General features: G+C 45.0%; 1 protein-coding gene across 1 annotated transcript in view; it reads left to right on the forward strand.

Annotated features, from left to right (window-relative positions):
- LOC137571095 (vomeronasal type-2 receptor 26-like) overlaps nucleotides 1-21,130 on the forward strand; it is a 46,689-nt gene extending 25,559 nt beyond the window's left edge. The window contains exons 3-6 of the mRNA XM_068279776.1: nucleotides 259-483; nucleotides 5,167-5,174; nucleotides 14,074-14,189; nucleotides 20,211-21,130. Of these exons, the coding sequence (XP_068135877.1) occupies nucleotides 259-483; nucleotides 5,167-5,174; nucleotides 14,074-14,189; nucleotides 20,211-21,130 (1,269 nt within the window). The remainder of the gene's footprint in view (nucleotides 1-258; nucleotides 484-5,166; nucleotides 5,175-14,073; nucleotides 14,190-20,210) is intronic.
- The last annotated feature ends 2,799 nt before the right edge of the window (nucleotides 21,131-23,929 follow it).

Below are 23,929 nucleotides of genomic sequence, written 5' to 3' on the forward strand. Positions count from 1 at the left end.
GGCGGCGCCCTTTTTTCCCCGCTTCCTGCTATACCCCAGCGGGTCTGCATGTAAGCCTGGCATAAAGAGATGATTTGCACATTCAGGAGTGGTGCATTATGGGAAACCACAGTTGCTCAATTACAGCTGAATTATCACAAATGCCTTTTGGCAAAATTACTTATTGGACACTAAATGACGCATCTGTGAATTAGTCATATGAAAAAGTCTAAACAGGTGAATGAATGGTGAAAGTATTATTGCTATTCTTACCTCCAGATGAATTATTATCTGAAGAACATGCAGATGATGACCCTCGGGGGAGAAGAGGTGACCTTTGATGAGGAGGGGAATTATCTAGCAAAGTTTGACATTTTAAACTTAGTGATGTGGCCAAATTCAACAAAAGAGACAAAGACAGCTGGATATTATTCCCAGAGAGGTGGAGCTTCCCAGATACAGATTGATGACAGCGCGGTAATGTGGAATCCAGCTTTCACTCAGGTATGTTCTGCCTGCAAACAACAAATATTATCTCTACAGAAGCTGATGCACTTCATGTCCAAACCGAAGCAGGAAAGAGAGGACCAGGAAAAAGCTGCCATGGTTTAAAGAGGAACTTTATCCAAGGATTGAACTCCATCTCAGTCAGTAGCCTTTTAGGACCATTGTAGTCCCTTACACACTCCAATGAGTTCTGGGTCACCATGAGTTCGCTGGTTAGTCTGTCCCTCTCGGTGTTACAAGCCCTACTCCATAGAGCCAAATTAATCCATGCCATGCACTGATGAGGATCAAACAATCTGAAACAGTATGTATGCATGTTGGGTTATTATGGCTCTGTACAAATTAACAAGCTGACACATCATTGCTTTCCAGCGGTTCTGGAGGTGTGTTTAGCTTCTAAGGGTAGAATGGTTAATTTGCATATATTCAGCAGTGATGCACTGGGAGACATCTCAAGCTCACTCCAACCTGAATTATCCCAAATTCTTTCTGTTTTAGGAAAGCAAACTTTTGTTTTTCTTAACATCTTAGTAAGGGGGTTTTTAGGACCATTGTAGTCCCTTACACACTCCAATGAGTTCTGGGTCACCATGAGCTTGCTGGTTAGTCTGTACCTCTCAGTCAGTAGCCGATACCCCTTTTCCTATGAGAAATCTTTATCTTTTTCTCAACTAGAGCATCAAAGGTCTGTGTGGCTGATATTGTGGTGAAACCCCTCCCACCATGTGATGTCATAAGCCATGACCCCTGACAGTTTTCTGTCTGTTGTATTGTGGGAAATAACAGTAGTTTCCAACTGCCAGGCAAGCAGCATCTCCCTCTGTGCATAGAACTCTCAGTAGCGAACATTCCGTACAGATCACCTGGCAGAACTAAAGAGGTCGCCACCAGTGATACATTTCAGAATGTAAATCAGGGAGAGGAATTTTTTGTGATACTGAAAGATTTTCACCTAGGGAATTGTTATTGTATCCCCTTTTTGTGGAATGAATAATTCCTGGATAATATACAGTATACCTTTGTTTTTAGATTAGGACGCAGGCGCGTCTCTTATATCCAGAGCTCGTGCCACGGATATGTTTTGGGATGCCCCAGATGCCCAGCATAAGTGCCCCAAATCTTGTCTAGCCGCGGCCTCTGGATGCTTAATACAACAGCTGCCATTTTGTGGGCGGCGCTTGCTGCTTGTGACAGTCAGTAGCTCAGCCTGCAACTTCACCTATGGGCCGGCTGAACTCTGTACACCGCCGCCCCTGCCAAATCACTTATTTAACCTATTTTGGTTCCTGGACGTAGAAACTACATCCAGGAACCATGTGCGCTACCGCGCGCCCCCGCGGCCGATCGCACGCGTGCACGTGCACTCCCGGCCGCGGATTCGGTAGCCAGGGAATCAATGTATCGGGCTATGGTGCCCGATCACTGATTCCTCTCCCCCGCTGAAAAAGCAACAGCTTCTCTCGGAAGCTGTGCTTTTTCTGGCTGTTCTCTCCCCGATGCGTCACTCTAAGCGTGTGCTACGCTTAGAGTGACGTCATGTAAACAAACTCATGGCTGCCATCTTGTGGCCAAAAAGTAATACTACAACTGAAAATAAAAATACATTAAAATGAACACACATTTACATTATAAATCTATTGTTTACCCCCCACCCTCCCAAAACTACCCAAATAAAATGTTTACTATAAAAAAAAAACATTACAATAATAAAAAAAACATGTAAATATTTACCTAAGGGTCTAAACTTTTTAAATATCAATGTAAAGATGAAATATTTCTATATTTTTTTTATTTTAAACTTGTTAATAGTGATAGATGCACCTTGTTAATAGTGATAGATGGAAAAAATGCACCTTTATTTCCAAATAAAATATTGTCGCCATACATTGTGATAGGGACATAATTTTAACGGTGTAATTACCAAGACATATGGGCAAATACAATATGTGCGTTTTAATTATGGAGGCATGTATTATTTTAAAACTATAATGGCTGAAAACTGAGAAATAATGAATTTTTCCATTTTTTTCTTATTCTTCCTGTTAAAATGCGTTTACAGTAAAGTGGCTCTTAGCAAAATGTACCCCCCAAAGAAAGCCTAATTGGTGGCGGAAAAAACAAGATATAGATCAGTTCATTGTGATAAGTAGTGATAAAGTTATAGGCTAATGAATGGGAGGTGAACATTTCTCTCGTGAAAACCACGGAACCTGAATGGGTTAACCACTTAGTGACAATGTTACAGTATATCTACACCCCTGGAAACTGTATCTTAGCTTCAGGAGTGTAGATATGCATATCTTGCCACAATCGTTCTATGCGCGCTCTCACGTGTGTTCACATCGCCACCCGTTAGTACACAGATCAGTGTATTGGCACACAGTTTCCATTAACCAATCTAAGTACCTGCAATCAATGACCAATAGCATCAATAAGATGCTGTGGTCAAAGCGATTTTGTGAGCATTTGCGTTTTTCCTGTACCCTCCATTGAAGCAAAATCACCTCAAAAATGGCCCATGTACCGCTTTTCTGAGCAGATCGGGAACAAACCACTCAGATGGGAACTGTCTCATAGAGATTATTGGTGTAAACGCTTTCAGGACGTTTTTGAAAAAAATGCTCACGCTTAAAATTTGCCAAAAACGCCTATAGGGCTTGATTCACTAAAGCGTGATAACTGCTATCACAGCAATTATCATGTGATCTGCTGCGTGCAAACCCTTGTGGCTCCCCAGCTGCTCTATTGTCCCGGGATTTCCTCTGGTATCTTCTCCAGTGGTGGTGTTCTGCACCTATGCTGCATAACCGCGCCACGCCCCCGTCATGTTCCCGTGGCTGGAATCATTCTGCACCTATGCTGCATAACCGCGCCACGCCCCCGTCATGTTCCCGTGGCTGGAATCATTCTGCACCTGTGCTGCCCAACCGCGCCACGCCCCCGTCATGTTCCCGTGGCTGGGATCATTCTGCACCTTTGCTGCCCAACCGCTCCATGCCCCCGTCATGTTCCCGTGGCTGAAATCATTACTGCACCCGTGCTGCCCAACTGCGCCACGCCCCCGTCATGTTCCCGTGGCTGGGATAATTCTGCACCTATGCTGCACAACCGCGCCACGCCCCTGTCATGTTCCCGTGGCTGGACTCATTCTGCATCTGTGCTGCCCAACCGCGCCACGCCCCCGTCATGTTCCCGTGGCTGGAATCATTCTGCACCTGTGCTGCCCAACTGCGTCACGCCCCCGTCATGTTCCCGTGGCTGGGATCATTCTGCACCTTTGCTGCCCAACCGCTCCACGCCCCCGTCATGTTCCCGTGGCTGGAATCATTCTGCACCCGTGCTGCCCAACCGCTCCACGCCCCCGTCATGTTCCCGTGGCTGGAATCATTCTGCACCCGTGCTGCCCAACCGCTCCACGCCCCCGTCATGTTCCCGTGGCTGGGATCATTCTACACCTTTGCTGCCCAACCGCTCCACGCCCCCGTCATGTTCCCGTGGCTGGAATCATTCTGCACCCGTGCTGCCCAACCGCGCCACGCCCCCGTCATGTTCCCGTGGCTGGGATTATTCTGCACCTTTGCTGCCCAACCGTGCCACGCCCCCGTCATGTTCCCGTGGCTGGAATCATTCTGCACCTTTGCTGCCCAACCGCTCCACGCCCCCGTCATGTTCCCGTGGCTGGAATCATTCTGCACCTATGCTGCACAACCGCGCCACGCCCCCGTCATGTTCCCGTGGCTGGAATCATTCTGCACCTGTGCTGCCCAACCGCATCACGCCCCCGTCATGTTCCCGTGGCTGGAAATTTTCTGCACCTGTGCTGCCCAACCGCACCACGCCCCCGTCATGTTCCCGTGGCTGGGATCATTCTCCACCTTTGCTGCACAACCACGCCACGCCCCCGTCATGTTCCCGTGGCTGGGATCATTCTGCACCTTTGCTGCCCAACCGCGCCACGCCCCGTCATGTTCCCGTGGCTGGAATCATTCTGCACCCGTGCTGCCCAACCGCGCCACGCCCCCGTCATGTTCCCGTGGCTGGAATCATTCTGCACCCGTGCTGCCGAACCGCGCCACGCCCCCGTCATGTTCCCATGGCAGGAATCATTCTGCACCTGCGCTGTCCAGCAGCACCACGCCCCTGTCATCCTCCCATGACTGGGGTCATTCTGCACCTGCACTGCCCTTCTGCACCACACCCCCGTCATGCTCCTGTGGCTGGGATCATTTTGCATGGCACTGCCCAGCTGCACCACGCCCCCATCATGTTCCCTTGGCTGGGATAATTCTGCACCAGTGCAGTACTACCGCACAGGCACAAAACACTGCAACTGGTCCGAATTTGGAAAATACTGGAGGTGATCCTGGGAGAACAGAGCGGCCGGAGAGGTTGGCGAGGGAGACCACAGTTCTCATGGACCTGTAGAAAGCCCACAGTAAGCCCCCAACTCCTGTTGAAAAACTGATTTACTTACTTTTGACATATTGGTGTTCAATTGAGAGTAATGTATACATATATACATACACTTGACCTATCCTGTACATTTTTAAAGTGACTTAATAAAGATATAACTTTGAATGACTTGCACAAACAGGGCTAGTCTCTAAAAAATCCAAAGGATATAATGTTTAAAACCTATAGCTCCTGTGATCTTCAAGTGCCAAATTCAGCTACAAAGAGTTCCCGGTGTAGCCCATATATGTCAAATTCGGCTACAAAAAGGGTGCCTGGTGTAGCCCATATATGCCAATTTTGGCTACAAAGGGTGCCTGGTGTAGCCCATATATGTCAAATCCGGCTACAATAGACACCTGTTGTAGCCCACATATGCCAAATTTGGCTACAAAGGGCACCAGGTGTAGCCCATATGCCAAATTCAGCTACAAAGGGTGTCCTGTGTAGCCCATATATGCTAAATTTGACTACAAAGGGTGCCTGGTGTAGCCAAAAAATCTAGTTTTAGTTTATAAAAAGGATGCTGTTATAGGCAAAAATTGTCGGGCTGTAAAATAGCTCTAGATATAGCTAAGAAAAGTGATTACTATGACCTAACTGCTCCCTACTCTCACACAGAACCCTCCCCTGATATTGCCTAACCATAACCTCCCTCGTGGAGCCTAACCCTAACACCTCCCTGGAGGTGCCTAACCCTAAGACACCACCTGGTGATTATTATGACCTACCTTCTCCCTACTCTCCCACAGAACCCTCCCCATAACCCTAACCCCCACTGGTGCTGCCTAACCCTAAGACCCTCAGGTGGTGCCTAACCCCAAGACTCTGTGTCATGATATCGCAGCTAGTTCTGGTGTTGGGATAATACAGAAGCCATATTTTCCATTTTTATGTCCGCTGTGTATTCTGTCAGATGTGTGTATGTATACCAGTCTGCCAGTGGGCTTCATGTGAGTTCCTGTATGTAAATGTAAATTAACTCTGCATTCATTGTCCAGCAGGAGAAGCTACCATTGTCTGCTTCTAATTAGGAAACACTTAATCAGACAGTTACTTTGAAGCATATACAGGTGATCGGCTACCCTTTGGTCTGAAAAGCTACCCTTTGGTCCGAATACTGTCTTATATGTATACTTTGCTTTGTCACCTGTAACCTATCCTCCCAGCAAGGAAAGAGGTAATTAGATAATGGGCCCCTCTTTTGTCCTGCATCCTGCAAAGGTGTTGCATTGCTTTGAACTTTGTGTATATGTAAACAAGCCAAAATACAATCCAGACTAAAATGAGTCTGGACAGTGGAAGCTAACACAGGAACGTTTGAAGTTTACATATGACAGCCTACTGGAAGTGTGTGAGGTGGTTTGAAGTCTATGTGTAAAAACAGGAAAGCTTTGAAGGTTGCATATCACAGAAAGGATATGACAATCTGAGAGATTGCATTAGTTTTGGGACTGAACATTAAATACCCCCGGGCCACACTGCGGACTATATAAGTGGCCTAGGATAGTCACAACGGGTAGCTCCTTGGAGATAGCAAAGACGCTAGAGCTGCCCCGACTACTGGTCAGAAGCTGCGTTCTCCTGCAAACAACGCTCTGTATATGCTGGTAACATTTATGTCCCTGTTATTTTATGCAAACTGTCTTGTGTGTATCTTTGTAATTTTTATTTTGTAATTTTTACTTTGTTTTTGTAAATCTTTTGTATATATTATTTTCTGCATTGTTCCACTTTTTTTTCTGGAATATTAAATTGTTATTTAATAAGTGTGACTTCTGCTGTACTAAGCTAACGCTCATAGCCTAGAGAGACTGCAGTGTGATTAGAGATGGGCCGAACGGTTCGCCGGCAAACAGTTCCAGGCGAACTTAGGGTGGTTCGCCTTCGCAGAGAACCGGGAACCTTTTTTCAAAGTTCGGTTCGCCCATAGACTTTAATGGCCGCCGACTTTAGCGGTTAATAGCAAAGTCCCCTTACATAGTAAAAGCACCAAAATTGTTGGAAATGTTAAGTGGAATAGTGGGAACAAGAGGAAACATTTTTTTTCAAAAAGACTTTATACTTTTTGAGAAAATCAATTTTAAAGTTTCAAAGTAAAATGAGCCGATTCATAAAAAAGAACCGATTCATTAAAAAGAACCGGATGATTCATGAACTGTTAGTATAGCAGAGAATACGTCCTGAGCAGGACATGAAGCTGCTGGCTCAGCTGCTGTATCTCCCCACCTGCCTGCACCTGTCACCCTCACCTAGCCTGGCACCCATGGGTGCACCGAGTGCCAGGCTAGGTGAGGGTGACAGGTGAGGAGGTGGGGAGAAACAGCAGGAGCCGGCAGCTATGCGTCTGAAAGGACGCATTCTCTACTATGTGGGAAGCGTCGGAGATCTTCAATCAACTTAATTGAAGATCGGAACATAAGAGGATACATTGTTCATTGGATCATTTACCGTGGATATTGGCGTGGGAAATCTCACACCATTTCAAAGGGCAATGGCTCAGCAGTGGCACATTTTCTAGCATTGTAGGAACTGTTAGGGGGATCATAACTGGTGAGTTGCGGGCCCCTAGGCCAAAGAGGTCATAGCCTAGGGTCACAAAAACCTGTTTTTTGGGCAATTTCAATGGTGGAGATTCTGACGAAGATAAATTGCAGCCATGGCCGTTAGAAACGTCTGAATCTCATGACATGTCTCATGCAGGTAGAAGGCATACTTTTACTCCAAAGTTGGGTTCCCTACATCTCTGCAAACCAGAGTAACCGGGGTGCAAAAGTGGTCAAATCCCCTATAGGCTTTCATTGGGCCTCCTATTTAACTTTCCAAAATCTCACACCATTTCAAAGGGCAATTGCTCAGCAGTGGCACATTTTCTAGCAGTGTAGGAACTGTTAGGGGGATCATAACTGGTGAGTTTCGGGCCCCTAGACCAAAGAGGTCATAGCCTAGGGTCACAAAAACCTGTTTATTTGGGCAATATCAATTGTGGAGATTCTGATGAACATAAATCGCAGCCATGGCCGTTAGCAACGTCTGAATCTCACGACATGTCTCATGTAGAAGGCATATTGTTATACTTTTACTCCAAAGTTGGGTTCCCTACATCTCTGCAAACTAGAATTACAGGGGTGCAAATGTGGTCAAATCCCCCATAGGCTTTTATCGGGCTCCCTATTTCACTTTTCCGCTTTTATTGGGCTCCCTATTTTACTTTTCACCGAAGGTGGATGCCAGCCTAGGTGGGGGTTGACAGGTGCAGGCAGGTGGGGAGAGACAGCAGCGGGAGCCAGCAGCTTCACGTCCTGCCTAAGATGCATTCTCTGCTATACTAACGGCTCAGGAATGAGCCGGATCTTTTTAATGAATCGGTTCTTTTTTAATGAACTAACTCTTTTTTTACTTTAAAATCGATTTTCTCAAGAACTATAAGGTCTTTTTGAAAAAAAAATGTTTTCCTCTTGTTCCCACTGTTCTTCTTAACATTCCCAGTATTTTGGTGTTGCTAGCTTTTAAAGGGGCTTTGCTATTAACCGTTAAAGCCGGCGGGGGTATATTTTCCCACGGTCAGAAGGAGAATTTACATTGAAACTTTAAAATTGATTTTCTCAAAAACTATAAGGTCTTTTTGAAAAAAAAAATGTCCCTTTTGTTCCCACTGTTCTTGTTAAAGGGGCAGTATAGCGAACAATTGTAAAATTTGAAATATGTGCAAACATAGACAAATAAGAAATACATTTTTTCCAGAGTAAAATGAGCCATAAATTACTTTTCTCCTATGTTGCTGTCACTTACAGTAGGCAGTAGAAATGTGACAGAAGCGACAGGTTTTGGACTAGTCGATCTCTTCATAGGGGATTCTCAGCATGGCTTTTATTCTTTGTAAAGATATTCCAGAAAAAGGATTTAAACAATGATGCTGGCCAGCCTCCCTGCTCGCTACACAGTTTTTTGGCAGTTAGACAGAGCAACTGCCATTCACTAAGTGCTTTTGAAAATAAATAAATCCCTGAAAATCCCCCCATGAAGAGATGGACTAGTCCAAAACCTGTCGCTTCTGTCACATTTCTACTAGCTACTGTGACAGCAACATAGGAGAAAAGTAATTTGTGGCTCATTTTACTATGGAAAAAAACAGACTTCTTATTTGTATATGTTTGCACATATTTTAAATTTTACAATTTTTCGCCATAGTGCCCCTTTAACATTTCCTACAAGTTTGGTGTTTCTAGCTTTCAAAGGGGCTTTGCTATTAACTGCTAAAGTCGGCGGGCGTTTAATTTTCCCACGGTCAGAAGGAGTTATTTTAAAATGATTTTCTCAAAAACTATAAGGTCTTTTTGAAAAATGTTTTTCCCCTCTTGTAGTCACTGAAAGATCTCAGGTGTTAGACACCTTGGAACATATTTTCCATCACTTTTCTGGCCAGCATAAATGTTTCTAGTTTTCAAAGTTTGCCTCCCCATTGAAGTCTATTGCGGTTTGCGGAAGTTCGTGCGAACCGAACCTTCCGCGGAAGTTCACGAACAGGGTTTGCAAAACGAAAATCGGAGGTTCGGCCCATCACTAAGTGTAATTTACGTTACAAAGTCCGTGCCTGATTGTGCCGTGCTACTGTACGATTGTACTGTGTGTGTGTGCGTTGCGTTCCCGTATTCGGCCAAAAGCGCAAAGCTGACCCGACTACAAAAACACGGATTGCGTGCAGATCACTTGACAGCAGAGTGGAAGTGTCTAGCAGCAGCTAGTGGTGGCAGTGAGAAGTGCTTTGAGGTGAGACAGCCTTGTTGTAGCTTAACTAAGGCTGCTCCCCTCTCGATCTGGTCAAACCCGCAGTTGGGAACCGTATCTGCAGGCTTGCCGCGGGGCGGGTTCCTGACACTCTGCTGGTGGTGTCTAACCCTAAGAACCCCAGGTGGTGCCTAACCATAAGACCCCCCCCAGGTGGTGCCTAACCCTAAGACCCCCCAGGTGGCGCCTAACCCTAAGACTCCCCTGGTGGTGCCAACCCTAAGACTCCCCTGGTGGTGCCTAACCCTATGTCCCCCGGTGGTGCCTAACCCTTACCCCCCTAGTGGTGCCTAACCCTAAGACCCCCCCCCCCCCCACCACCACCACTTGTGATGCCTATTGCTAACCCCCCCTGCACCACCAAATCAAAAATCTTGCCTGTAAAAGGGTGCCCTTTTGTAGCAGAATAAAAAACCTTGTAGCCGAAAACCTTGTAGCTGAATAAAAATTAAGGGCTACAAAGGGGCGCCCACTTGTAACCTATAGAGATAGCAAAGACGCTAGAGCTGCCCCGACTACTGGTCAGAAGCTGCGTTCTCCTGCAAACAACGCTCTGTATATGCTGGTAACATTTATGTCCCTGTTATTTTATGCAAACTGTCTTGTGTGTATCTTTGTAATTTTTATTTTGTAATTTTTACTTTGTTTTTGTAAATCTTTTGTATATATTATTTTCTGCATTGTTCCACTTTTTTTTCTGGAATATTAAATTGTTATTTAATAAGTGTGACTTCTGCTGTACTAAGCTAACGCTCATAGCCTAGAGAGACTGCAGTGTGATTAGAGATGGGCCGAACGGTTCGCCGGCGAACAGTTCCAGGCGAACTTAGGGTGGTTCGCCTTCGCAGAGAACCGGGAACCTTTTTTCAAAGTTCGGTTCGCCCATAGACTTTAATGGCCGCCGACTTTAGCGGTTAATAGCAAAGTCCCCTTACATAGTAAAAGCACCAAAATTGTTGGAAATGTTAAGTGGAATAGTGGGAACAAGAGGAAACATTTTTTTTCAAAAAGACCTTATACTTTTTGAGAAAATCAATTTTAAAGTTTCAAAGTAAAATGAGCCGATTCATAAAAAAGAACTGATTCATAAAAAAGAACCGGATGATTCATGAACTGTTAGTATAGCAGAGAATACGTCCTGAGCAGGACATGAAGCTGCTGGCTCAGCTGCTGTATCTCCCCACCTGCCTGCACCTGTCACCCTCACCTAGCCTGGCACCCATGGGTGCACCGAGTGCCAGGCTAGGTGAGGGTGACAGGTGAGGAGGTGGGGAGAAACAGCAGGAGCCGGCAGCTATGCATCTGAAAGGATGCATTCTCTACTATGTGGGAAGCGTCGGAGATCTTCAATCAACTTAATTGAAGATCGGAACATAAGAGGATACATTGTTCATTGGATCATTTACCGTGGATATTGGCGTGGGAAATCTCACACCATTTCAAAGGGCAATGGCTCAGCAGTGGCACATTTTCTAGCATTGTAGGAACTGTTAGGGGGATCATAACTGGTGAGTTGCGGGCCCCTAGGCCAAAGAGGTCATAGCCTAGGGTCACAAAAACCTGTTTTTTGGGCAATTTCAATGGTGGAGATTCTGACGAAGATAAATTGCAGCCATGGCCGTTAGAAACGTCTGAATCTCATGACATGTCTCATGCAGGTAGAAGGCATACTTTGACTCCAAAGTTGGGTTCCCTACATCTCTGCAAACCAGAGTAACCGGGGTGCAAAAGTGGTCAAATCCCCTATAGGCTTTCATTGGGCCTCCTATTTAACTTTCCAAAATCTCACACCATTTCAAAGGGCAATTGCTCAGCAGTGGCACATTTTCTAGCAGTGTAGGAACTGTTAGGGGGATCATAACTGGTGAGTTTCGGGCCCCTAGACCAAAGAGGTCATAGCCTAGGGTCACAAAAACCTGTTTATTTGGGCAATATCAATTGTGGAGATTCTGATGAACATAAATCGCAGCCATGGCCGTTAGCAACGTCTGAATCTCACGACATGTCTCATGTAGAAGGCATATTGTTATACTTTTACTCCAAAGTTGGGTTCCCTACATCTCTGCAAACTAGAGTTACCGGGGTGCAAATGTGGTCAAATCCCCCATAGGCTTTTATCGGGCTCCCTATTTCACTTTTCCGCTTTCATTGGGCTCCCTATTTTACTTTTCACCCAAGGTGGGTGCCAGCCTAGGTGGGGGTTGACAGGTGCAGGCAGGTGGGGAGAGACAGTAGCGGGAGCCAGCAGCTTCACGTCCTGCCTAAGATGCATTCTCTGCTATACTAACGGCTCAGGAATGAGCCAGATCTTTTTAATGAATCGGTTCTTTTTTAATGAACCGACTCTTTTTTTACTTTAAAATCGATTTTCTCAAGAACTATAAGGTCTTTTTGAAAAAAAAATGTTTTCCTCTTGTTCCCACTGTTCTTCTTAACATTCCCAGTATTTTGGTGTTGCTAGCTTTTAAAGGGGCTTTGCTATTAACCGTTAAAGCCGGCGGGGGTATATTTTCCCACGGTCAGAAGGAGAATTTACATTGAAACTTTAAAATTGATTTTCTCAAAAACTATAAGGTCTTTTTGAAAAAAAAAATGTCCCTTTTGTTCCCACTGTTCTTGTTAAAGGGGCAGTATAGCGAACAATTGTAAAATTTGAAATATGTGCAAACATAGACAAATAAGAAATACATTTTTTCCAGAGTAAAATGAGCCATAAATTACTTTTCTCCTATGTTGCTGTCACTTACAGTAGGCAGTAGAAATGTGACAGAAGCGACAGGTTTTGGACTAGTCGATCTCTTCATAGGGGATTCTCAGCATGGCTTTTATTCTTTGTAAAGATATTCCAGAAAAAGGATTTAAACAATGATGCTGGCCAGCCTCCCTGCTCGCTACACAGTTTTTTGGCAGTTAGACAGAGCAACTGCCATTCACTAAGTGCTTTTGAAAATAAATAAATCCCTGAAAATCCCCCCATGAAGAGATGGACTAGTCCAAAACCTGTCGCTTCTGTCACATTTCTACTAGCTACTGTGACAGCAACACAGACTTCTTATTTGTATATGTTTGCACATATTTTAAATTTTACAATTTTTCGCCATAGTGCCCCTTTAACATTTCCTACAAGTTTGGTGTTTCTAGCTTTCAAAGGGGCTTTGCTATTAACTGCTAAAGTCGGCGGGCGTTTAATTTTCCCACGGTCAGAAGGAGTTATTTTAAAATGATTTTCTCAAAAACTATAAGGTCTTTTTGAAAAATGTTTTTCCCCTCTTGTAGTCACTGAAAGATCTCAGGTGTTAGACACCTTGGAACATATTTTCCATCACTTTTCTGGCCAGCATAAATGTTTCTAGTTTTCAAAGTTTGCCTCCCCATTGAAGTCTATTGCGGTTTACGGAAGTTCGTGCGAACCGAACCTTCCGCGGAAGTTCACGAACAGGGTTTGCAAAACGAAAATCGGAGGTTCGGCCCATCACTAAGTGTAATTTACGTTACAAAGTCCGTGCCTGATTGTGCCGTGCTACTGTACGATTGTACTGTGTGTGTGTGCGTTGCGTTCCCGTATTCGGCCTAAAGCGCAAAGCTGAAAACACGGATTGCGTGCAGATCACTTGACAGCAGAGTGGAAGTGTCTAGCAGCAGCTAGTGGTGGCAGTAAGAAGTGCTTTGAGGGGAGACAGCCTTGTTGTAGCTTAACTAAGGCTGCTCCCCTCTCGATCTGGTCAAACCCGCAGTTGGGAACCGTATCTTCAGGCTTGCCGCGGGGCGGGTTCCTGACACTCTGCTGGTGGTGTCTAACCCTAAGAACCCCAGGTGGTGCCTAACCATAAGACCCCCCCCAGGTGGTGCCTAACCCTAAGACCCCCCAGGTGGCGCCTAACCCTAAGACTCCCCTGGTGGTGCCAACCCTAAGACTCCCCTGGTGGTGCCTAACCCTATGTCCCCCGGTGGTGCCTAACCCTTACCCCCCTAGTGGTGCCTAACCATAAGACCCCCCCCCACCACCACCACTTGTGATGCCTATTGCTAACCCCCCCTGCACCACCAAATCAAAAATCTTGCCTGTAAAAGGGTGCCCTTTTGTAGCAGAATAAAAAACCTTGTAGCCGAAAACCTTGTAGCTGAATAAAAATTAAGGGCTACAAAGGGGCGCCCACTTGTAACCTATATCGAAACTTTGGTGCCCTTTTCACCACCTTGTAGCCCATATTTGCAGAAATAGCATTGATGTCTATGGAGGTGCCCTTTTCATACAGGCAGCTCAGGCTCCCTTTTTAACGGATCCCATGTTATGCTGCTTTCAATGATAAATGACGAGTTCTTCATTCCCTGCCAGACTCCGCCCAGCTCTGTTTGCAGTGTGAGCTGCCTCCCGGGATATCACAGAAATCCTAAGGAAGGATTCCACAGGTGCTGCTATGACTGTGCCCCGTGCCCAGAAGGAGAGATCACTAACGCCACTGGTGAGAGCGTAAATATCACTGTATAATCCTACGGGTCTACCTCATTCATAACGCTCTTCAGAAAGAAGGAATATCGTACCTGCATACTTCATACTGCTTATACCTTTTAGTGTCCACAATCCTCTGGCAGGGAAGCAGTAAGGGTGGAGATAAACCTTACCGTAAGGCACTGTAGGCATGAACCTAAAGGCGTATGATGATGTTAAGGTGGCTCACTCTCCTCCCCAAGTGCCTCCCTCCTGCCTTATCTATGCAGACTCCTTATGAGAGAGTGAATGAAAGGTTACTCACCCAGCTCTTGGGATTTCACTGACAAGATCTCCCTTCAGTAGGGGGGACCACTAGCTACTTTATACTGAGGGTACCTCCGGCTACCTAATATTAAGGGGCACCTGTAGCTACCTATGTTGGGGAAGAGAAGTAAGGGAAAAGTGACAGCTGGGACAGCCAGCACACATGCGATGCGGCGGGAGTTTGTAGGTTCATGGAAGGTGAAGTCTAGGGAGCAAGGACATCTGTGCCTATAGGATCCTGTAATATGAATCAGGGCCTGACCTTTAGTGTCTAAAGCAGATGCTAGGTGATGAATGAAATCCACCTTTTGAGGAAATTTCCCATTTTCTCAAGGCTTACACAAGGCAGGGAATAATCTAATTTAAAACAAAAACAAGTTTGATCTTCTGATGTCTCTTGACAGAATCTTGACAAAAAAAAACGAGATGAACATCTACGTGATTTCTCCATCTCTGATAAACTGCTGATTGCCAGGTCTTGGGGAACCTCCAACAGAACATTGAATATAGCTCTTGGCAATATTAGATCCATAACCTTATGGTTAAAATTGTTCAAGAGAGGGGGGAGGGTGCAGTGCCACCTTGGATAAGAAGGCTAAAAGTTGGGTTAGCTAAACATGGTGCCTCAAAAATACAGAAATAAACAGTAACTCAGTGCCTACGGCTCACTGATGTCCCTTTTAAGGTAGCCATACACTGGTCGATTTGCCATCAGATCGACCAACATATAGATCCCTCTCTGATCGAATCTGATCAGAGAGGGATTGTATGGCCACCTTTAATGCAAACAGATTGTGAATCAATTTCAGCATGAAACCGATCACAATCTGTGAAGCTGCTGCTAAAATCGTTAGGTGTATGGGCCCCTTTAGAGGTAGAACCTCTCATTCATGATAGTCTACACCCCGATGAATCCTAACTTTAGGCCTATTTGACAGGCTTGCAGCTAGACACCAAAATGGCAGCACCAGGCCAGGCAATATAATGTGAGGCAGCAGAGCAGGGAGATTGGTGCAAGCCTGATTCATACTACAGCCTTTGAAGTTTGGGGTTAATGGATGAGGCAGTATACCTCCAAGGCTACCTATAGCAAATTATAGGCTTGTCTGACCAGGTGTGTTTTGAGAGAGTGTTTGAAGTTTTTCATTCTCGGAGCATGACCAACAGCCTTGAGGGAGAGCATTCTAAAGGAGAGGTGATGCTCCTGAGAGGTGATTCCCACCAGATGCAGGAGTGAGAGGACATGAGTGATGCAGCTAGTAGCAGACAAGAGAGTCTCCTGGGACGAGTAAAGGTTTCAGGCATGAGGTATCTGGAGGTTAGTGTGGAAATGTAAGGAGGTGACCACTTATGTAGAGTTTTGTATGATAGGATGAGGAGATTAAACTGGATCCTTTGGTAATATGTAGCGAGAGAGATTTACAGGAAGGAACTGCGTCAGAGGATGAGAGGAGAAGTGGATAAGAAGGGCAGAAGAGTACTGTAGGGACTGGAGAGGGGCCAGTCTGGTTTTAGTATACTGCAGAGTAGGGTGCTACAATAGTCCAGAGGGATACTGTATGATTGGAACATGTACAAGAATTTAGATGCCTCCTGTGAAAGGAAGGGATAGATTCTGGAATTGTTCTTGAGATGATATGAGAACAATATGATATGAATGTAGAGACAGCAGATAGACAGTCAGGGACTCAAGCTAATTTTGTAGACTGGGTGTAACGATTGGTGTCAGATTTTTCTGATTATTGGTGATCTGCAGTATCACCAATAATACAGATGCTATACCTGATTATGTGGTGATCTGCAGAATCACCAATAATACTAGTATAGCTAGACACAGGACACCTAATGTGGTATTGTGTTTGATGCAACAGTAATTGGAGAACTTATCTCCCGAGGAGCGGGAGATACAGACAATACTGCAGCCAAGGATCCCCTGAGGGGCAGGGTATTCAGACTGCACTACAGCCAGTGGACACCTGAGAAGCAGGGAACACTGACGGTGCTTGAGAGTATGATCACCTGAAGAGCAGGTGATCAAGACTAGGCTATAGCCTAGGATCCCCTGAGGAGCAGGGAATACAGACTGTACTGCAGCCAAGAATTCCCTGAGGAGCAGGGAATTCAGATTGTACTGCAGCCAGTGGACACCTGAGGAGCAGGGCCCACTGACTGTGCTGCAAGGGTGGTCACAGATAGAATGAGTGATTATGACTGTACTACAGGCAAGGATTCCCTGAGGAGCAAGGGAATCGGACTGTACTGCAGCCAGTGGACTCCGGAGGAGCAGGAGCCACTGACTGTGCTGCAAGATGATCTCCTGAGGAGCAGGTGATCAACAGACTTTGCTTGCAGCTAACAGGCACCTGAGGAGCAAGTGTCGCAGACAGTACAGCAAGGCTGATCACCTAAGGGTGAGGTGACAGCCCTAAAGTATTCCCTCACTAGTGGCAAGACCCACTAGTGAGGGCAGAAAGGTTAGACAAGCAAGGTCAGCAACGAACGGACAGATATAGTACAGAGGCAGAAGACTGATTCAGTATCCAGTTACAGGCAGTGTTGGCAACAGTTATCAGATAGGCAGAAGTACCGAATCAGTAAGCAAGAGAGTAGTCAGAAAGGTGAGATATCATAGCAGATAAACAGTAGTAATATAGCAATATCCTAGTCTAGGTGTGAAGTCCTTGGTTTCAACACCTGGGAACTAGACAAACAGATGAACAGTAGCAATATAGCAATATCCTAGTCTAGGTGTGAAGTCCTTGGTTTCAACACCTGGGAACTAGACTAACAGATGAACAGTAGCAATATAGCAATATCCTAGTCTAGGTGTGAAGTCCTTGGTTTCAACACCTGGGAACTAGACTAAAGAATTGTACACAAGTCTTACAATACAATAGTACTTAAAGCTATCAACGGAATCTGACTCAGTGTGAATTCCCAGCTCCGGCTGGTTCTAACACACTGTAAGATCTGACTAGGGTCTGAGCGCTCACACGTAAGCATTCACAACAGCAGACAACTTGCAACAGACAGGCAAGTCCTATAAATACCCAGAGCGCTCCACAGTGCCGCCCCAGTCACTCAGCCAATCCGGAGCATAGCTGGAGTCAGCTGACCGGCTTGATTAGCTCCCCTTTTACTTGCATAAAGGTCCTGTCACCTAACGCGCGCGTAGCTCTCAATCTGTGTGCACTAGAAGGACCAGGCGAACCAGCAGCATGTTGCTGTGTGGCAGAAGCCGCCGGCTGGAACGTGGAGATGGCCACGATGCCGCTTGCCCATGCGGCGGCATCTCCGCTATTCTTTACACAGGGATGCTCGGATACCCCTTTTTAAAATCCGAATTGATTCGGATCCGGATAGCTAGAAATCCAGATCTGAATCGGATATCCGAATCTGAACGTTCTGGTATCCAAATAGAATCTGATATCCGAACCCATTATCCGGGTAAACCCAAATTAATTTGGATATCTGTATAGAAAACCGGAAGTGGCCTTTGAATTGCTTCCAAAACGTTTTTTTAAAGTAAATGATGCATGAAGCATCATGTTTTTTTTTTTTTTTTTTTTTTTTTTTAATAGAAACACCAATTGATTATGTGGGGAGGTAAAATACAACAAAAAATGGCTGTAAATTAACATCAGGACTAGGTTCCAGACAGCGGTCATGCAGCTCACATTGTGTCCAAAGTCCAACCACACAACTGGGACATGACAGTTTTCAGCCCAGACACCTCAAAAAAATTACACAGCAATTGTGTTTTGGGTTAAATATAGGTGGTATTAGCACAGCAGCAGTGGTGGGAGCAGCACAGGCAGCAGGAGCAGGGCAATGCAGCAGCAGCAGGTGTAACATGTGCCATGAGCATGCAAGAGATTGTACTAAGTCTGTGGCACCTACCGTTGGTACCACGGCTGTAAAAAATTTTTGAACCAGGCGGCTTAGTTAGTAATAGTTAACAATCAGGAGGAGCCAGGAGGTTGTGGTGGTGGTAAAGGGTGGTAAGGCAGGCATAGTGATTCCCAGCCACTTCATGTTCCCCTCTTGCCAACAACAGGGAAAGACTTGCCCAACAGTCTCTGGCAGCGTTTTTTCCTTGCAAGGAAAGCGGCGGAGGGAGCAGAGGAGGCCACTGAGGACTGGCTGGCTGAACAGGCCTCATTGTCGGCAGGAGTGGCAGAGGGGGTTCTGGTGCTCCGAGTCTGACCACTGCCAACTTGCTGCGAACATGAGTGCTGGTGGGGGTGGAGGTCTCAGTTGTAGAGCTGATGGTGGCCTGCTCATCCACCATCAGCTGGAAAATGGCCACTACACGCTGCTGCGTCTCTGCAGCGTGACTCCCCCTAACAGCTGGATGGCCAGTGGGTAGCGGCAGAATGGACACTGACGTGGCAGAACTGCTGATGGTGACCACAATGTTGCTCCCTCTCCTCTTGGCCTTGCTGCCCCTCCTTCAGCTGCCTGTGCCAGTAAACATAGTACAACTTATATGTGATGATGTCACCAGATGATGTGGGGTACTTGTACTTTATTAAAATCGGGGTTGGACTTTAAAGAAAATCAGCACGGAGTGACAGACAGCAGAGTAGAAGACAGTGCACACTAACTGTCTAACTGTCACACTGACACTGCTCAGCACAGCAGCACTGCAGTACTCTGTAGTAAGCTAACACAGTACTATTCTAACAACTAACTAGCACTGCAGTACTAACTACACAATAACACAGTAATCCAATTCCCTAACCTATACTGTAGCTAAGGCTAATATCAGGCCAGCAGCAGGCCTGGCCTGTGCGCAGCACACACACAGACACAGGACCTAACTAGCAGCTGCTGCTGCACAGAGTCTGACTGTCACTGAATAAAATCAAACAATTACACAAGCTAGCTAACTAAAAATCAATAGAACAATAGTCTAGTGAAGGTGTTTAGCACTCAAAACGTTAGGTTTATTTCTGTATACAGCACTTGCTAGGCCAGCAGCACTGGAGATGTCTCTCAGTGAGCAGTCACAAGCAAGGATAAGATTTATCATCGTAGCACCCCTCCTTATATACTGTACAGGAGGGGCTTGCGGGGTTCTCTTCTGTGATTGGTTGCTAGGGCTTAGGCTGGGAGCCCTCTGATTGGCTCAATTAAGTCATGGAGTCATCTCCATGGTTACCGTATCCGGATTTGGATATCCAACCTAAGTATCCGACCGGATTCCGGAATTCAGATAGATGTCTGAGTTAACTCGGATAGTGCTATTCGTATTTACACAGCTATCCAGGATCCGAATCCGAGTTCGGATTTTCTGGGTAGTTCAGATACCCTAAATCCGGATGAGCATCCCTGATTGTAGATAGGTCAGAAGCTGATAAATAGATTTGGGTGTCATCAGCTTGGGGTGATATTGAAAACCAAAAGAGCTTACTAACTTTCCCAGACCATGAATGTAAATGGAGATGAAAGGTCCAAGGACAGAGCCTTGAGGTACACAATACAACACACAGCAGGCCTGGAGAGGAGTTAGTATGGGAGTAGGAGACACTGAAGTAAAGTCCAGACAGGTAAGAGTGGATACAGGAATATGCTAGTAGTTGCATCAGACACTGCAGCAGCACATTCAGGCATGCATGAGGAAGCAGGAGCACATCATGTAATATTCTCATGACACTGCTTTGATCTTCTTTAATTCTCAAGAATATTTTTTCTTTATTTTTTACTGATAGTTTTTGTTTTGTAGATATGGAGAGATGCTTGAAGTGCCCGGAGTACAGCTGGTCTAATGAGAGAAGAGACACGTGTGTTCCAAGGACTATTGTGTTCCTATCTTATGGAGATACACTTGGATCGTGTTTTGTTCTTGCTGCACTTTTTCTATGTTTCTTGACTTGTGTTGTGGTTGGTCTGTTTGCCAAACACAAAGAGACAGCTGTTGTAAAAGCCAATAATCGAAATGTCAGTATGGTCCTTCTCCTCTCACTGATCTTGTCCTTCTTGTGTCCTCTGCTGTTCATTGGACTTCCCACCAAGGAGTCTTGTCTTTTACGACAAGTGGCTATGGGGGTTCTTTGTACCATTTCAGTGTCTTCGGTTTTCTCTAAAACAGTCACTGTTGTCTTGGCTTTTAGAGCTACCAGACCAGGCTGGACACTAAGGAGATGCCTGGGTAGACATTTTTCTGTATCTCTTCTGATGGTGTGTTCTTCTGGGGAGGTTATGATCTGCATCTTCTGGTTGACCATCTCTCCACCGTATCTGGAATATAACACCGAGGTAGAAATTGGAAAGATGATATTTCAGTGTAACGAGGCCTCTGTTACTGCTTTCTATGCTGTGATCGGCTACATGGGATGTTTAGCTGTGTTGAGCTTTATTGTAGCATATTTGGCCAGGAAACTTCCGGACGCCTTCAATGAAGCTCAGTACATCACCTTCGGCATGCTGGTCTTCTGCAGTGTTTGGATCTCCTTCATCCCAGCCTACCTCAGCACCAAAGGGAAGTACATGGTGGCTGTGGAGGTCTTCTCCATCTTGGCCTCCAGTGCTGGACTCCTGGGCTGCATCTTCATCCCCAAATGTTACATCATTCTCCTGAGACCAGAACTGAACATTAAGTCTAATTTGATGACGCAAGAACAGGTGAAGCAAACTCTAAAGTAAAAAACAAAATGCACAATCCCATGCTAGTTTACATAGACTTTTAAATTAAAAAGTACATCTTTGTAACAAGTAATTGCAGCATGTTCAACAAAATAATAAGTTAGAATGAGACAGGAAATCGAGGTTGAAACCAACAGATGGTTTGTTCTGACTCTAACTAGTCTTTACTAGAGTTAGTGCTCGTCAGACATTGCAGTACCTTATTTAGTTCACATAGTCTGGTCCAATGTCCTGATGAAATACTTGACTGAGCGAAACGGTGATCAACCTTCGAGTCCGCACTGACTTCTCCCTCACTATCACCAATGTGAGTGTGCTTTTCTGCTTCGGATAGAAACGTACAATTTGTATTAATGTTTTAGCCGGATAAATATTGTCATTTCAAGGATGGCTCCTCTACTACCTCTACCTTCAGCTGGTTGAATTTAAAGGATACCTGAGGTGACATGTGATATGATGAGATAGACAATGGTATGTACAGTGCCAAGCACACAAATAGCTATGCTGTGTTCCTTTTTTTTTCTGCCTGAAAGAGTTAAATATCAGGTATGTAAGTGGCTGTCTCAGTCCTGACTCAGACAGGAAGTGACTACAGTGTGACAGTGATGAGCGAAAATGCAAAAAATTTGTTTTGCTGAATTTTTGCTAAATTTTCGCCTAATTTCGTTTCGACAGGCAAATTTTCCTTTGAATTTTTTTGCGTTAATTTTCGCCTAATGCCCGTTATTTTCACACTACTTGTGTATTATTGCGGACATTTTTTTCCACATAAGGGCATTAGCGTCCGCATACAGAGAAGTTTCTTGCGTATTATTGTGGACATTTTTCCGCATAAAGGCATAAGCGTCCGCATAGAATGAATTTACATGCGGATTATTGCAGACATTTTTCCGCATAAGCGTCCGCATACAATTTTTGATGCTGGTTGAAAACGCAAATATTTCTGAAGATTTTCGCAAAAATTCACCGAATTCGAAAACGGAATGTTCGATGCGAAAATGACTTAGGCAAATTTTCGCAAGCAACACTGCAGTGTGACCCTCACTGATAAGAAATTCCTCTTTTTACCTCTTTTTTGCTCTCAGAAGCCATTTTCTGCTAGGAAAGTGATTTATAGTTGGAATTTTCTATCAATGAGGGTCACACTGTAGTCACTTCCTGTCTGAGTCAGGACTGAGTCAGCCACTTACATACCTGATATATATTTTTTTTAAATGTTTTATTTGGTTTTAAAAGTTTTCATACGATTACAGCATTTTGAATTTTACATGACGTACAGCTCACTTGTTTTTGCTTGAGATCAAAATTATGTGTGGTACAATATTCTTAACGATATAAAATAGTTACAGAGGTTATTTGAAAATCACATCCGCTGCACACATAAAACAGGTTACTTTGCCAGTTGTAATCTACGAAAAACATCCCTACCCTCCCACCTTAACAGCACCCCTTTAACCCCCTCCCGTTTAACCCTAAAACCATTCCCACCCCTCTCCCTACCCCTCCCCTTTTTGGCACTGTTTCTTCCACTTTTCAAAACAAGAGTATTTGGAGCCATCTTTTTTGTAATTGTGAATACATACCTGATATTTAACTCTTTCATGCAGAGAAAGAAAAAAGGAACACAGCATAGTTATTTGTGTGCTAGGCACTGTACATACACAAGTCTATCTCATTATGTTACATGTCACTTCGGGTATCCTTTAAGTACTTGACCAGACTATGTGCAGGAAAGTAGACAATTAGCAGGCTGGTAAATGCCTTCACAAAGTGTTGAGGGAATGTAATTAGAGGGAACTGCAGGCAGCCATCATAAATCCTGTAAAAAGGCTGTTGGACTATCTACTATGTTGATCCTCTGTGTGAAACACAGACCCAGAACAATATTGCAGATCCGGTGTTCTGACTCAAGTCTGGCTCCTATTGGCTTCTTTCAGATGCAACCAGTTTTACACTTGAGATGTCTATTGGCAGTCTGATGCCCCGCCCCCACAGCATTGCACTGCCCAAAATCCCCATCATGTGACACTGCGGCAGAGTACGCCGACAGAATCATATGCATAATCCCCCCCACGGAGGTCTGGAAAGTCAACAGATTCTTCAGAATATGTAAAAATGCAGAAGAGAACAGGAAGCCCCCATGGTTAGATATGGCCCGAACCTCCGATTTTCGGTTTGCGAACTTGGTTCGCGCGAACTGTCGAGAGCCGCAATAGACTTCAATGGGGAGGCAAACTTGGAAAACTAGAAAAAATTATACTAGCCACAAAAGTGATGGAAAAGATGTATCAAGGGGTCTAACACCTGGAGGGGGGCATGGCGGAGTGGAATACATGCTAAAAGTCCTGGTGAAAATTCAAAGCAAAGCAGCGTTTTAAGGGCAGAAATCACATTGAATGCTAAATTGCAGGCCTTAAGTGCTTTCACACATCTTGCATGTGTATACATCAATCAGGCAGTATAATCCCTCCTCCTCCTCTTGTCTTGTCTTCCATGGAATTGTAGGGTGCCAAAAGCAACCTCACATACATTGGCCGGGAATAAAACCCAGGTCAACTGCTTTGAAGGCAGCTATGCTCACCACTATACCACCAACACTACATGCTGAAGCCAGCCTAGCATGTACCATTGTGATATACCCAAGAGAAAAGTGAGCTTGATTAGGGATTTGTAGGATGTCAAAAGCAACCTCACATACATTAGCTACCGTAATATCTATGTTACGGCAGGGCCCTTATTACATTTTCTCTTACAGGGCTGTGGAAACCGTAGAAATTTGATATATATGGTTTTTGTTTA

This window comes from Hyperolius riggenbachi, chromosome 4, assembly GCF_040937935.1.
Source record: "Hyperolius riggenbachi isolate aHypRig1 chromosome 4, aHypRig1.pri, whole genome shotgun sequence".
NCBI lineage: Eukaryota > Metazoa > Chordata > Amphibia > Anura > Hyperoliidae > Hyperolius > Hyperolius riggenbachi.